The sequence below is a fragment of the Telmatherina bonti genome, assembly GCF_933228915.1.
Source record: "Telmatherina bonti genome assembly, chromosome: 3".
NCBI lineage: Eukaryota > Metazoa > Chordata > Actinopteri > Atheriniformes > Telmatherinidae > Telmatherina > Telmatherina bonti.
This window is the reverse complement of record NC_136621.1, coordinates 17016116-17031993: the sequence shown is the minus strand read 5'-3', so window position 1 is coordinate 17031993 and position 15878 is coordinate 17016116. Positions and strand designations below refer to the sequence as shown.

The 15878-nt window shown below is 38.2% G+C and overlaps 2 protein-coding genes across 2 annotated transcripts in view; both read left to right on the top strand.

The window, feature by feature from the left end:
- The first annotated feature begins 2429 nt into the window (after positions 1-2429).
- afmid (arylformamidase) lies at positions 2430-12358 on the top strand. The gene is made up of 10 exons (XM_079265147.1): positions 2430-2579; positions 4618-4722; positions 4806-4854; positions 4945-5030; positions 5140-5212; positions 5316-5413; positions 8549-8627; positions 9857-9992; positions 10247-10351; positions 11472-12358. The coding sequence occupies exons 1-10, from the start codon at positions 2531-2533 to the stop codon at positions 11499-11501; spliced, it is 810 nt and encodes a 269-aa protein (XP_079121273.1). The 5' UTR covers positions 2430-2530; the 3' UTR covers positions 11502-12358.
- A 745-nt stretch (positions 12359-13103) lies between these two features.
- cant1b (calcium activated nucleotidase 1b) overlaps positions 13104-15878 on the top strand; it is a 5986-nt gene continuing 3211 nt past the window's right edge. The window contains exon 1 of the mRNA XM_079238400.1: positions 13104-13195. The gene's annotated coding sequence lies outside the window, so the exon portion shown is untranslated. The remainder of the gene's footprint in view (positions 13196-15878) is intronic.

Below are 15878 nucleotides of genomic sequence, written 5' to 3'. Positions count from 1 at the left end.
TCAGACAATCGCTTGTCACACGCCGACAGATAGCCACACTGTCGTCCAGCCTCTCGCCGCTCATCCCCGTCTCCCATTTCTTTCCTCTGCTACCCACAAATCCGTCCAGCCACCCCCACAGCTGAGCAACATAAATCATCGACTTCTGGTCCGCCACACCCACATTACAATATTGACGCTTCACAAAGATCGTTTTACATGGTAGCATAATTACCTCCACCAAGGAGATTATGGTTTTACCAGCTTTATCTGCTTGTGTTCAAGATAACTTAAAAAGTAATGGACGGATTTTCATGAAATTTTCAGGACTTGTTGGGAATGTGAAAAGGAAGAACTGATTTAATTTTGGTGATCTGGATCACCATTTGGATCCAGGAACACTCCCCGAGTTTTTTTCTGGGTAACTTTTGAATTGCAAAGTTTTGATACAATACTTTATTTTCATACTTTGTATAAAATAAATAAAAGAAAGAGTCCTCCGTAGTCAAGAGAAGCCAACAACTATCCCCGTATTTTGTTCAGCATACTGTTGCAATAACCGGCGAAATATTGAAAGTTGATTGTGGAATTACATTTCACAAGGTTGAATAATAATTTATTTGACCAGATAAAAATAGATTACTCCAAATGTATCAATAAACAATCAAACACATTAGTATCAAATTAATTTATATTGTAGCTACCTTATGTCTTTGTTAAATATCATATAAAAAAATATTTTAGCATAAAAGCACATTGTTTTAATATTTTACAATGATCGGTATCATAACAATATCTCTGTCCTTTGTAACAAACTAAACTGAGAAAAATCAGGGGAAAATTCGTGAAATTATCGTTGTGGTTGTACACCATACAAATAAATGCATTGGAGGCGCATGGGAAACCCATCCACGATGGCGGCGCGATGAGACGTCAACCCGCACAGCGTGACGTCACCCCGTCAGGCAGCGTGATACAATGCGGCTTCTATGTATATATGATGTCTATGTTCTTCTACTTCCTGCGAAAACAAAGCGCTATGGCGCCACAACTAACCAATCAGAGCACAGGAAATATTTTGTTTAGGAAACTTTATTGACAATAATCAATGTTACAACTTTTGTTGACCACCAGAAAGACCAGTACGATAGTGTGGTGTTCTGGGTGTTCTTTACAGGTTAGAAGGAAGACGCACCATTCCCCTCATATGTTGGTAGAGGAAAAATGAAAGATAAAAAATGTAAGAAAACTTATTCGCGACAAAATTGACATAATGCTTTTCAGATTTTACGCTCGAATATTCTATTAATAGTAATTGTTCTCTTTCACATGTTCAGGTGATTGAATATTTTGGTTTGTAAACGTAACACTTTCTCACATGGTAAATGTGAGTTTTTAAAAAAATCTTTTTCGTGTGTATGCCTTGCCAAAGACATTTATGTTTTTGTTAAATGTGGAGATTCCTTCTTGAATTGGTAATTACTGTATTGTTCAATAAAGTTTGGAAAAAAAACCACAAATGAGGAAGCATAGTTCGCTGTCATTCATTTCCGTTTCTTTTCCTAGATTTGAGCTCTCTTTTTGTAATAAAGTTGTGAATATTGTGAGAAATTGTCTGCCCACCCCTATTTTTTATATCTTTTATCCAGTTAAAGTCGCGTCATGTCGATTAAACAGTAGTTTTCCGAATCTAAAATGCACACGAACCATGGTCGATGTGTTTACACAGTGAGAATCTGTTTTTGTCTAAAGTTCAGTCGTCCAGTCGGTCCTCTGCAGACAGTGGTTGGATTTATTGTTCAGCAGCAGTTTAAATAATACCAGAAAAAATGATGCACTGGGCTGAAATGAAGAAAGACGTAAGAGTTTAAAAACTTAATTTTAGCGTATTCTTGATCATAAGTGAAGGGTACAAATGGTAAGTTTGGGATTTGTACGCAGCAATCTACGAGACATTTTGCAACTTTACATTAAAGCTACAATATATCAAAAACATAGTGTATTACATAGTTTTTAATATAAAACCGTATGTATATATGTTCATTTCTCTGAATGCCATTACCTTATTTGTAAAATAGCTGTATTTCTAGTTTTATATTATTATTCAGTGGTTTTATTATTATTATTTTAATTATCTTAATTATTCAGCACCTTATCACCAAAACAAGTTCCTAATCTGTGAATTGTTCAAAGAGAATGCCAATAAAAGTCTTTCTTATTCTGATATATTTTTTAAAAAATGTTGTATTTTGTTTCTTTACCTTCTATGATACTTTTACTCAATGTCCCAAAATATTTCATATACAGTAACAGTATACTTTCTGCTTATCTTTAGACAGTTTTACTTCTTTTTGGAAAACAGTCAAATGAAGTGAAGACCCTCAGTTGCAGAGAGTCAGTTTAACCAGCAGAGAGCGCTGTGTGCTTTGCTTATCACCCCTGATGGTGGCAGGTGAGGTCCCCCAGCTTTCATGGCCGCCCGGCTGACGAGAGTTTCTCTGTCAAACAGGAGCTCGAGAGGCAATATTCGCCCAGCAGGTGGTCCCACAGGATGTCTGCAGACGACGTGATCAAGGCCCACGTAAAGGCTCTCAAGGAAGGTCGGTTTCTTTTAATGCAAGACGCTTTTTTTTTTCTTAAAAAACCAAACAAAACAAATAATCAGAAACACGCTTGAGGCGTAAAGACAAGCTCACGGCGTAACAGGAGCACAGGTGTTGTGCCAAATTCGGTATACCCTTTAAAAATACAACCCCCTGTCGAGCATGGCAGTAACCGAGATATTTATACGTATTACAAACTAAAGGCTATTAAGGTAACCAGCGCTTTACTGAGGAGAAACTATCACAGGTAAACCACACTGATAGCAGTTCATTCTTCAATACTGCATATATCGAGACTGACGTTTTTGTTAGGTTAAAGCTGTTTGAATTAAGTTTGCCGAAAACTTTACACGAAAAAGATAGGTTCATGTACCAACTAATAAAAAGGGATTCAATTGTGATTTAAAAAAAAAAAAAAAAAAAAAAAGATTTATCAGTCAATTTTACAGTATGTATTCAGAAGCTTCAGAAGAGGAAAGACACAGGTGAATTAATGACGACTGCATTCTTCTTACCAATCATTTCCCCATTTTTCATTATCCTCTCCTCCCTTTAACTTGTCTGATCTTTAGTCCTGCCCACCAGAGATGTGACTAAAGGAGGTGAGGAAAGGTATGAGGAAGGAAGAAACCAACTAAACAGAGCTATGAGCTGTCATTTTAATCCAGGGGTCACCAACTCCGTTCCTGGAGAGCTACCATCCTGCAGGTGTTAGTGTTTTTCTGGTACAACATACTTTATTCAAATCAGGGGTGTCAAAAGGTGGTTCTGGAGGGCTGCTGTCATCCAGGTTTTCAATGTAACCCTGTTCCAACACACCTGGCTTACACTGAATTGATCCAGCAGCCTATGAAGTTCTGCACAATGACTCATTCATTTAAGTCAGGTGTGTTGGAGCAGGGGTGCATGGAAAACCTGCAAGAGCGTGGCCCTCAATGACCGGATCTGGACACCCCTGGTTCATATGAAAAGGTTCTCCAACAACTTGTTTTCATCGTCTGCACCTACCTTTTAATGAGCCATTGATTTGGGTCAGGTGTGTTGCAGCGGCGAAACACTAATCCCTGCAGGACGGTAGCTCTCAAGATCCAGAGTGGGTGGTCTCTGTTTTAAACCAAGAGCAAGTAATATCAACATGAATAACACAACTACATCATCACACCATTGTTTTTCTGCACTTTGCTCTTGTATTTCAAGACCTGGATGTGCATTCAATGTTTTTTTTTGACAGAGATATTTAGTATATGAGCTAAATGTCTTCATACATAATGGATGTTAGAAGGACTTCCTCTAATTACACTTGCTTTTTGCATTTCAGGCCTCCTCTCCCCTAAATTTACTATCGGTTCATGAGTTGAAATATTGATAAATAGAATAACTGAATGTGACTTCCAGATCTCAGGCAGGAGGAGAGAGTGGAGAGGAGATGAGGAGGCATAAATTAGACATATCTTAAGAGGGGGACCTGCTATTGTTCACACTGCCATTGCCAATGAACAGAACTATTAATTCCTGAACATTGCCCAAGATAATACACATTTGGCCTAATTTGTGCTACTTTTAGCAGTAAAGGCTCAATTATAACAATAGCCTGAGTTTTGCCAGTCATACGAGACCCAAAAGTCAAAAAATGTGACTAACTTAAGCTATATTATATAATGTACTGGTCAGTTATGGCCCAGTTTCTATAAATGACCTTTTAGTACTGGCTACAGTGCATGCTGTGACAGTCAGACATAGCTGAAAAGCACAAAACAAATATTCTGGCCATTTCTGCTGGAAATGTGGCAGAGTTTAAGAAGCCCGCTCACTTTAAATTAATATTTTCAGTCACAGGGAAATGTGTGCCATGTTTGGGGCAAGATTTCGTCCCCCTTTTAGCTGGAATATGTGGAAAACAAAGTGTATTGATAAGAAACCCTAGTATTTCTTACAGTGATTTGTAGTATGTCCCAAAAAGATATTAAGCAAGACTTTTCAACAATGGGTAAGTGTTTATTTTATTCCCATTCATGATGATATTTGTGCTGTGCAGGTACAGAACAAGCCCGTGGTCTCGCTCAAACTTTGCTCAATGTGCCATATGGGGAGGGAGATGGAGAGAAGCTGGATGTGTATATACCCAGGACCAACTCGTTGGGTATAGACATACTGATGTATTTCATTTATGCCAAAGCCGCTGTTACACATGACCAAAAACAGGCCTCATCTTCTTTCTTTCAGATGTCAACCTAGTTATTTACCTCCATGGAGGTTACTGGCAGTTTCTCAGGTAGGGCTGCGTGTCTTCTGTAGGACAACTTTTACATTTTCGACATGTTTAAATTTCTAAGTAAATGTGTTTTTATTTTGTCTGTTTTAGCAAGGATGAATCAGGATTCATGGCTGTTCCACTTGTCAATCAGGGTGTAGTTGTGGTTGCCGTTGGTTACGACATCGCTCCAAAAGGTAGAGCCTTTTTTATTTTTCACAGTGCTGTTTTTTTCCCAGTGGGTAAAAAGATGATTTTAAAGAGATAAACTGAAAATGTCAGCTGTCTGACTTGCTTCCTTTTCAGGTAATATGGACCTGATGGTATCACAAGTCCGCAGGAGTGTTGTGTCTGTTGTTCAGCAGTATTCTCACATCAGGTAGCACTGGTTGTTTTTAAGTAAAGCTTACCTCTAGATCACTTTTGAAGGTTGCATTTGTTTTATCCAGAGGCTTGTGTCTTTTATTTCTGGTCAAACTCAGTGGTCTTTACCTGTGTGGCCACTCTGCTGGGGCTCACCTGGCTGCGATGGTGCTCTCCACGGACTGGTCGCAGTACAGCATCACTCCTCAGATCAAAGGTGAGACATGCAGGAATGCTTTGCCTCACTGGGGATAAAAGTATTGGAAATACAGTGTATGAAGCAAAAACAGTTTGTTCAGGACTGATGAGATGAAAGTCATTTGGTATCAACCTTTTTTTTCCTTCAACACAACCTGGACCTCCTCAGACAAGCTCTCATACCACTGAAGTAGTCCCCAGGAATAAGTTTCTAGAATTTTGGAAAGATTTCCAAAGTTCTTCGGATGCTTTTTTAAAAAAAATTTCTTTCTTCTTCATTATCTTTTCTTTTCTTTTTTTTTTTTTTTTTTACATTGCTTGACAATTCACTTTATTATTTAATATACCAACCACCACGTGAATCTGAGAATAGAAATAAGACTTACATTGTAATTTAAACTTCCAAAAGTGGCAAACTCTTGTTGTTTGCCAATAATATGACTTCTTGCTATTCAGAAGTCTAGGGCAAGAAAAAAAGGATGCCCTAAATAAGATGGTCAGCAGCAGGCGAGACTCAAAGTGGAACTATTATGTGTATTTCAGGCTAATTTATTTTTATTTCTGAGACCAGAAGGGCTGGGATTGATCAAGTTATTGTCACAAATCGCTTCATTTACTTCAGACCGACCCTCTCCGTAGGCTGTCAGATCAGCCTGTGGGAAAAACGAGTGGATTGAGACTCTTCCGCATTAAGCCCCGCCTCCTGCCACTGCACTACATCGGGAGCACGCACCGCACCTGCTTTCACCGTCATTGTAACATCTCATAAACAGAAGGATTAGGCTAATATAAGCTTAAACCAAAATACAATGTCAACACATAGCACACAGCCCTACATGTTGGAACCTGAATCAGACCCTGAAAACGAAGTGGAAAACAGCAACCCACAGCAACGAATGCAGCAGGATGTCTCTCTTTGGTAAACTCACCAGCCATCGTTCGAAATAACTTTATCCGACGTTTTCCACCCGCCTGATGTATTTGTACATGTCCTTGTTAACCAGTAGAAGGTAACCAATCACCGAACCTTATCCCCCGGGACGTCACAAGGATTTCCAAGTAGAAAAAACTCTCTAAAACGACGTGTTTTTCGTCGCCATAGAAATGAATGGAGAGAGTGCTGGAACTCAAACTCAAACACGCGTTTAGGTGATAAAAAAAAACAGTGTCGTTCACATGTCTGATGAGGATTCAACACTGTAACACTGTAGAAAGCTCAGAAAACTCCAAATACCATAATAGCACCCCTTTAAACATTCTAACGCCTCCAAATTACCCCCTTATATTTCTTTCTTTTATGTAGTCCGAACAAAGAATCTACTGGCTCAAATCAGAATTAATGCATTACAACAAATTATAAGTCAAGAGAGTTTAAGATTAAATAAATTTACCTTGATGACTACATAGATCAGCATTTTTTCAAAAATAATTCATGTCAACGCTCGTGAAGTTACTTTCTTCAGAAGATCCTTTCCCTTCTCGTCCGCCCATGGTCTAAGAAGGGTTTGGCCCACTTTTGAGAGACTTGTGGCGGTTTAGTTATTAGTCCAGATTCATTCAGATGTTTGGTAGCTTCCTCTGGTGTCTTGTAGATCCTTGGTTCTCCCTCTCCGAAAACTTTGACTTTCACTGGATAGCAGATATGTGACTTTATATTCCTCTCTTTCAGTCTGTGCAGTATTGGTGTACCGTGTCCGTTCTTGTCGCACTGTCAGAGTAGTCCTTGTGAAAATAGATGCACGTTCCATCCAGTTGAATCTCCCTTTGCGCCCAAGCCGTGTATAAAATCTGTTGCTGGACGTTCCACTAGAGAAATTTTACTACAATGGAGCGCGGTACTGCATCCGCTGTCTCAGGCTTCTTTGTGAGAGATGTATGTGCTGCCACTATATTTGATCCTTCCGCACCCTCCTTTACATGATAAATCCTCACATCATTTTGTCGGGATTTATTTTCCAGATAGTCCAATTTTTCTTGCATCTTTTTTCTTCGTTAAGCAGATGGATTAGTACTTCATTTGTAGTCTTTTCCTTGTCTTCCAAGTCCTTATTCTTTGTTGTGCGTAACCAAGTTCCGCCGATGTCTCTTCCATCGTTTTTCATATATCTTTCATCTCATTCCTCTTTTGTGTCTGAAGCTAAGGTTTCAAAGTGTGCATTCACATCCTTCATTTGCGTAGTCAAATCGGATTTAAATTAAGGAAGTAAGTCCCTTAGAGAAGACTGTTTGTGCCCGCCATGTCGCCACTGGCACAGTCTTCTCCTTTGTTCGCGGGAAACTTCTTGTTCTTCCTCTTCGTTTTGTCAGTAAAGCATGTAGCCGCACCAGAGCGTAGATTTATTCCTTGTCATTAAAGGTCTGGTACGTTTCTCTTCTCAGATCATCTTTTAGGGGTTATTTTTGGAGTTTACAGCCAGCCAGCCCGCTACTCTGATCCCATGCTGTCAACTGGAAGTCCTGTTTTTTTAAAGTTTTCTGTCTAAATGATCCCACAATGCTTTAATGTTGATGTTGGGGCTCTGGGGAAGACTCATCCAGGAGACATGTTATCACTGATTTCAGTCCAATTCTTGTCATTTCGCCTTTTCTTACTGTTCTGTTTTTATAAATGGCCTTTTGACACCTACCCATCTGTGGAGACCATTTCTGATGAGGTTTTAGCAAACAAAAGATAAAGGGCCAGATATGTCCCTTAGGTCTTCTATCATGTTGGGTTTTACTAGCATTTCCCCCTCCCTTTTGTTGAAAACAGCTCTTAAAATACTGTTTATTTGCTGGTGATACTTCTATACACCTGTGTTACTTCTTTCACTCTCCACTGGTCAAGTGTCCTCTTTTTTTTGTTTTGACACACTGTAAACCACATCTGGACAAGCAAAAATATTTGTTTATTGGGAAATCATTTTGTTTGAGCAAGAAATACTGTTTTTATGTCTTTCAAATTATTTTTAAGCAACAGTCGACCTTTTGTTTTTCTCAATGTTGAGTGGCAAAGAACAACTTTTAAAAGACCATCAGAAAACCCGAAGAATAAAATATTAGAAAATTTGGGGGGTTTTTTGTAAGGAGAGCGAGGGGAAATTCAAGACTTGCACAGTTCGGGAACAATTCAAATTTGTTTGTTGTACTTATTGTGTTTCCAATCTTCTTGTAGGTGCTTTCCTTGTGAGTGGCATATACGACCTCCTGCCGATCCTCTTCACCTACGTTAATGAGCCATTAAAGATGACAGAGTAGGTATCTTTACAGAAAATGCACTGTAAAGATATAATATCTTTACATAATACATAGCTGCACCTTCAGTGCAGCTATGTATTATGTGTGTTACATCTTTTCTTTTTGTTGGTCCCAGTAAAACGCCTGTGTAGGCAGCTTGTTAACCAATTAATGCTTTTGTAGTAGTTTACTCAAACACTAAAGAAATATCTGCACACACATATTCCAATCTGCAGATGAGGGCTACTGTGCGTTTTTCCGCTTGTCAGATGGTGAAAATGGAAGTGTGTTATTGTATGTAGCAGGTTGGGACAGCATCACCTTGTGTTAGTTGTATCTTATACCATTTCACTACGTTGTACACAGTAGTCATGTTTAGATGAAGAAGATAGCATGAAATAGGATTGCATATATATATATATATATATATATATATATATATATAATATACAGTTGTGCTCATATGTATTCATCCCTTTTATTCAAGAAAAGGCTGAATTTACAACAGTCAAATAACTGCAGACTTTAAAAAAAAAAAAGGAACAATAACTACAGATTTGCAAAAATATAATTTAGTAATATAAGACACAGTTTTTTCATTTAATTGAATTGAAACAAATTGGTCCTGGACAAATAAGAGCACTTTTCTGTTGAACAGAGGGACAAAATACCTGTCAACAGGTGCAGAAGTCTGACTGAGAGGAACAGAAAACACCTGACTGTAGCGGAAACATTAAAGGATTGTTCAACAAAATATTAGTTTATGAGTGATGTAATATGTAATAAATTAACTTATTTGTTAGCTTTTTTTAAAGAAAATATTTATATCGAACCAGAATTAGAAAATAATGTGATGATTTTTATAAAATTTGTATTTATTATTAAGTCAATTTCAGCTTATTTTACAGGCAGCTGTTTTTTTTCCTTCTTTAATGAAAGGGTATGAATAAATATGAGCACAACTATTATTTAATCTTTTAATGGAACAATGGATATTAATGAACGTACACTATAGCTGTAAATATACTGGTTTTACTGGGTCTGAATGTAAAATGGTTGCCTGCAACACATTTGAAAGTTGCATCAGTGTTCAGATAAGGACCCCTGCAGTAATCCACCAGAATGACCTTTCCTATATACCGTCGCTTGTGTTGTAGAGAGCATTGTGAGGAAGTATTGACGTGTCAGCGTGTGTGTGCCTGTCGCTGCCTGATTCTTCTGTCTCCTGGGTGTTTGCCGTTGGTAGGGAGGTGGCGGTCAGAAACAGCCCCAGCCAGTTGGTCCCTCAGCTAAAACTCTCCTCCTCCAGCTGTCAGATTGTTGTGGCCGTCGCTGAGAACGACTCACCGGAGTTTCGCAAGCAGTCCGAAGAATACCACAAAGTCAGTACACATGACCGGGGGATCTTTTCATCCAATATGTTGGCACAATTTAGGCAACAGACTGAGATTATAAAGCACATTTCATGTTCAGATTGATTATTTAGCCCATTTGTCAGTTAAAAAAAGAAAAACTTAATGTAGATGCTACTCTGATCCAACTTTGCAGAGCCAGTTTAAGGAAACATCTCTGGAATTGCTGTGAACATGAAACCTTTCCAAAACTTTCTATCACTGCCTCCTTTGGTTGTTTTCAGACTTTGAAAGCATCAGGACTGAACGTGACTTTCGAGGATGTGGCGAATACAGACCATTTCAGTATCATTGAGCAACTGGTAAAGGAGGAGTATCACCTAACAAAGGTACATATGCAAACAAAACTTAATAAATTAAAATTCATTTGTATGCATTTCTTTATGAATATTTTAACCACATAAATGTAAAACTAACAGCAAAATACAATGTTCAAATCCATTTAAGGCCTTCAGGCTGGAACCAACCAGAGCTTCTAAAATTAATAACCCTCTCTCAAGGAGAGGCACGTTTACTTTTTTTAAACTATGGTGGAGAAAAGAAAACAGAAGTATTGACTATATTATAGGAAGAATAGTATAAGATTATATTATAAGAGGTACTGATTAGACTTCTTGAGTAAAAAGTGGAACAGTTCTCAAAGCAGCCTGCAGGCAGACCATCAGCTGTTCTGATCAACGTATCAAACAACTCAAATGTGCCTGATTCACATGACATACACACACGTTTAAGTCATTAAATAGCTAGATTCTTGCATTTGAACTGACTCTATGTCCCAATAATGTGATTACACCTGGTCCCTTCAATGCCATAAAAAATGAAAACAAAATGGTTTTAATTGGTGGTAACTTATCCAATCGTTTTCTGTTAATCTACTGATTTGATATTAAGGCTGCATAGTGGCGTAGTGGTTTGCACTGTGGCCTCACAGCAAGAAGTTCATTGGCTCTTGCCTTGACTGATGGGACGTTTGAACGTTGGCCTTTCTGTGTGAAATTTGCATGTCCTCCCTGTCAGTGGGTGGGTTTTCTCCAGGTATTCCAGCTTCCTCCCACCATCCAAAGATATGCATGTTGGCTTTAATTGGTTTCTCTAAATTGTCCCTAAGTGGTTGTATGGCTCTCTGTGTGGCCCTGCAATGGACTGGTGACCTGTCCAAGGTGTAGCCTGCCTCTCACCCAATGATTACTGGGATAGGCTTAAGGCCCGCGCCCCTTAATTGGATTAAATGGTTAAGAAAATGGATATTAAGAAGAAGATATCAAAATATTTTGTAAGGTTGGAGAGGGCAGTTAACATAACTTGTGTGAAACAGCTTGGGAAAAAGTGGTGTTGTCCTGCAAAATGGCTGTGAGTCAACGAAACCAACCAATCCTGAAAACCATGAAAACTTAAAGAAAATGTAACAATCTAAAATAAAAATGTACATTTCTGCTTATCTTTCTGTAGCTTCTCTTGAAGATGATGGGGAAAAGCTGAAGTGTTTGCTTGTCATCTACCATCAACATACCTCTGTATCAACATTCACCTCCAAGCTGTCTTCATTTAACGCATTAAAAATAGACTTTCAGGTTGATATTTTCGGTAAACATACAGCTTCTGTCCAATTGGAAATGATCCACAATAAAGTGGCTTCAGTTATTTTGACTCTGATTATTTATTATGAAGTTTGATCATTGTAGTTACTGCTGTTATTAAAGGCCTAAATAAGCTCTATACATGAACACAATATCTTATGAGAACATTATGTGCCTAGAGCCTCGTCACTTCAGAGGGTGACTGTAGCAAAACACAGAAAACACTGAATACCTATATTCAGTGGTAAACAGATGACAACGGTGGTGCACAAATCTGTCAGGAAACGTTGTTCTGCTGTATACTAATTGTTGTAGAGTTAATTGTTGGCTTCGGCGTGTTTCCAGTATTCTGTAGATGGGTGGGCCTGTCTGGTTTACATTCTTGCTTTGCTTTTCTGTGACAATCTGCACCACAACTTTAACTCCTTTGGTCAAACATGAATTGGGAAGTATCATTTACCCTGAATGTAGCTTTTTACTGCAACTTCCAGTTTGCTGACGTCTCACCCAGGGAACCTTCATATGTTGGTAGTGACGACTACATATTTGCACTTGATCCACTTAAATTGAAAAATTGATGAACTTAAGGTTAAGAATGCTAATATTTAAGTAGTCATTTTAAAATTGCAAATACAGTTCATTTGGAAAAAGCTCCCACTGTTCTAGCAGCTCACGTAATTGTTTACATTATTTACATGTTTGGTTTGTTGTCATGGTAGATTATAAAAAGAAAAATAACAATAAATTTATATTTGAGAATTTCTGTGTTCTTTGTTGTTTATGTATGTCTGTTTATTGACTTTCTCTGTTCATGACTATGAATTAAGCCAGGGGTGTCCAGAGTCGGTCCTTGAGGGCCGCTTTCCTGCGTGGTTTCAGTGTATTTCTCTTCCAACGCACCTGGCTTACCTCTAATGGATCCAGCAGCCTATGTAGTTCTGCCCAATGACTGATTGAGTCAGGTGTGTTGGAGCAGGGACACATGGAAAACCTGCAGCAGGATTTTGGACCTCAAGGACCAGCACTGGACATTTATGAATTTAGGAAGCTGTGCTGGATTATATATTATATATCCAACTTCAGTTTCATAAGAGGCAAAGATGGGTTGCCAAACTTTTGGGTCCACTAAAGAAGTTTCCTGTTGTTCAGTTGACTGGCTACAACTTTAATATGGACACAATGTCAAACCAAAATCATTATTTATTATGGACCAGTATGTAAATTCCCAAATAAGACATAAGTACAAGAAACTGATGTAAGTCCAATGACCTACCGTGCTGTGCAAAGCCTCATTTATTTTACTGAAAAATAGAATATGGAAATACAATATAATATACAATATAGTAAGAACGGAGTTATGGCATAACACATGTGCAATCTACAGATACAAATATACTTTCTGTAGACTTTTATTGACAACAATGTCAAGAATTAAATGTTACTCTTCGTGGACACATAGAAACATAAAAACGTGAAGTCTACGCAGTCAGACGTCCAGCTGACCCCCCGCAGGAGGAGCTAACCACCGAGAAACTTCTCACCAAGCTGCCTGTCACCTAAGGCCAACCGGGTGGACTTAAGGAGCCTCCACATCAGGTGAGCTCTAAGCTTTCAACAACACCTCCGCCGACTTAACTCTTCACGAGGTTAAGCTTCTTATTAACAAAGCCATTAGCCTGATGAAGATCAATTTGGAGCTGCGGTAGCTAGCAGCAATTTAGCTATGCAGCTAACCCTGTTCAGGGAGCTTGAAAGAAAAAACCCTAAAAAGGTACAGAAAAACAACCCAACTATGTCAGAACCCGTCCACATAACCCTTTCTTTTATATGACGCCATTAAACCTTCCTGGTCTCTTAATTCTTTTCGGGTGAGATCTTATTTGTCTGTAAAACTGAGTTGGGTGAAACTTTGGAAAGTGTCGCCGGCAGGTTTTCCCTGGCTTGCTTTCGTGGGCACAGGAGGTGGAGAAAAGTATGAAACGTTATAGATGCCATGGATTTTGTCAGTATACCTACACTGCGCAAACACAACTTAGTAAACTATTAAATGTTTGTTTGGTGGAGCCACAACACAGCTGTTGAAACGTCCGTCATGATGTCACGTGACCAGATGTTACATAATGTCTAACGACAAATAGAGCCAGATGCGAGAAACCAGCTGTTTTAATAGACCGGCATAACCTTTAAATGCTCTGACACCAAAAGCTAGGCTATATGAATACACTAATATATTTTCTGATTGTGCTGTTTTGTGCATAACTATTGGCATATATGAATGTAAGTAACATGCATACACTACTCTGTATAAGTCAAAGCTGGAAACATCTGGATGGCATCTCCTTTTAGCTGAAAGGAAGTTGCACTTTTCTTCTAGTGTGTGTGTGTGTGTGTGTGTGTTTGTTTGTTCAGGAACTTCTGAAGTTGATTATTGAAAGCAGGGACACTGTGTTGTCTTTGTCAGGATGGTCTCAATGTTCAAAATAACCAAAGCAAAAAGACAATGGCATAGCACACTGAGTGAATGCAGGTGAGGAAATATTTGTAAATACAAGAACTATAAGTCTCATCAGACTGTGTGAAAAAGCAACACATGAAATAACAATCATGACAATATAGGTATTCAGGAATAAAAATAAAAAAAAAGTAAAAGTAAGCAAAATGTTGGATTCTGTCTTCTTTTTAAAAAAAAAAAAAGAAAAAGAAAAAAACTAACTATCTTAGGGATACAAGAAGCTTTACAGCAATAAAACAAATATTTCACAAAACATTAAAGATATTATTTTAGTTATGCTCTCTTGAGTTTTATTGCATTTTTGTTTTAGTATCTTTGTTTTACTGAAAAATCATGATTTATTTGTTGTGTGTTTTGTTGGAGGGGGTAAAAAAAAAGGGCATCTTTGATCAAGAGATTTTTAACAAGTGAAATGGTAAACTAAGGGTGACTAGGCCTTTACTTGGTCTTCTTAATCCATTATTCAAACTCCGACTCCTGCTTAGGTGTACAGGAAAGGGAGAGCAACTTGAGATAGTGTACAGGAGAGAAGGAGGAGACTTTGTGAGAGCAGTTATTCATGTGGGAGCGAGGGCTGGAAGAACGTGGAGCTGACTGTGGCATGCGTGCGAAGCATGACAGCACGATGACTGGAGCACGTTCAGGAGAGACAAGGCAAAGGAAGGGTGAATAATTTGATTCTTCATACAGCAAAAACAGTGTTTGTGTCCGCGCTGCCGAGGGATGGGAAATATGGGCTGTGTATTCAGCGGTGACAATAAGGGCATTATTTCTTGGTCAGCAGCTCTGTTTGTGAAGTAAAGAACATTTTGCTCGACAAGTGTGAACTTGTTTAGAGAGCAGTTGAAGAGGTTCGTGTGTGATGTAAGATTATGTCTCCCACTTTTGTAACACATAATAGCCTTGTGACAAATATTTCCATTCATTTCTTTTAGCAGTTCAGCTCATATTTCTGTAGTGTAATCTGTACTTTTTGAAAGTATATATTATAGTAATTAACTTGGATAAAATGAACATAGTAATGTACATTATAATAATTCATATTTACCACTAGTAATCTCAGTACATTTTTGATCCCCCACACAGAAGTTATCGTACTTCCAGCAGTGGAAATAATTTATCACTTAAAGGTTTGCTTTAAATATTAATTTCAAACCTTTAACATTATGCTTTTGTTTAATTTAAACAGGAACTACGTTATGTGCCTCACGCATAGATATTTCACTAAAAGACCAGCAAGAGGAACTTTATTTTAGTTTACTGTTGCAGTTGTGCTCCACAGTTACCAGACAGATCAAGCCTCACCTTGGCACTAAAACAAGCACTGCTCTTGTTTTTCAGTAGGTGGCATCTGTTTTTCTTTCTTATCACACCTATTATCTGTTTGAAGAAACTAAAATGGATCAAAGAGATCATCCTAAAAGAAAGTGGCTCATTATATCAAACTATAACTGCAGCTGTCTTAAAAATGCTTTGCTTTCTTTTCTCTGCCATGTTTAGGCCACACAGTTGGATTATAGGAGTATGTTCATTGCAGTTTGTGTCCTCAGAAGGTTCAGAAATAATCTAATGTTTCTATCTGCTGTCTGGGCTTGCCTCAGATACAAACCACAGTAAAATGGAGGAAGTCACAATCAGAAATATGACATTCCACAATAATACAAAAGGATTATTGAAACTGGGTGTGTACGCAGATCATATGTTTTTACAAGGTTGGTTGTTATTGTTATGTTACTGTTACAGCGGGGACTGTGGATGCTAATTTTT

Coding starts and splice junctions, on each gene's coding strand:
- afmid (XM_079265147.1), top strand. CDS start 2,531: ATGTCTGCAGACGACGTGATCAAGGCCCACGTAAAGGCTCTCAAGGAA. Junction 5,414..8,548: donor CATCACTCCTCAGATCAAAG/GTGAGACATGCA, acceptor ATCTTCTTGTAG/GTGCTTTCCTTGTGAGTGGC. Junction 9,993..10,246: donor AGTCCGAAGAATACCACAAA/GTCAGTACACAT, acceptor GGTTGTTTTCAG/ACTTTGAAAGCATCAGGACT.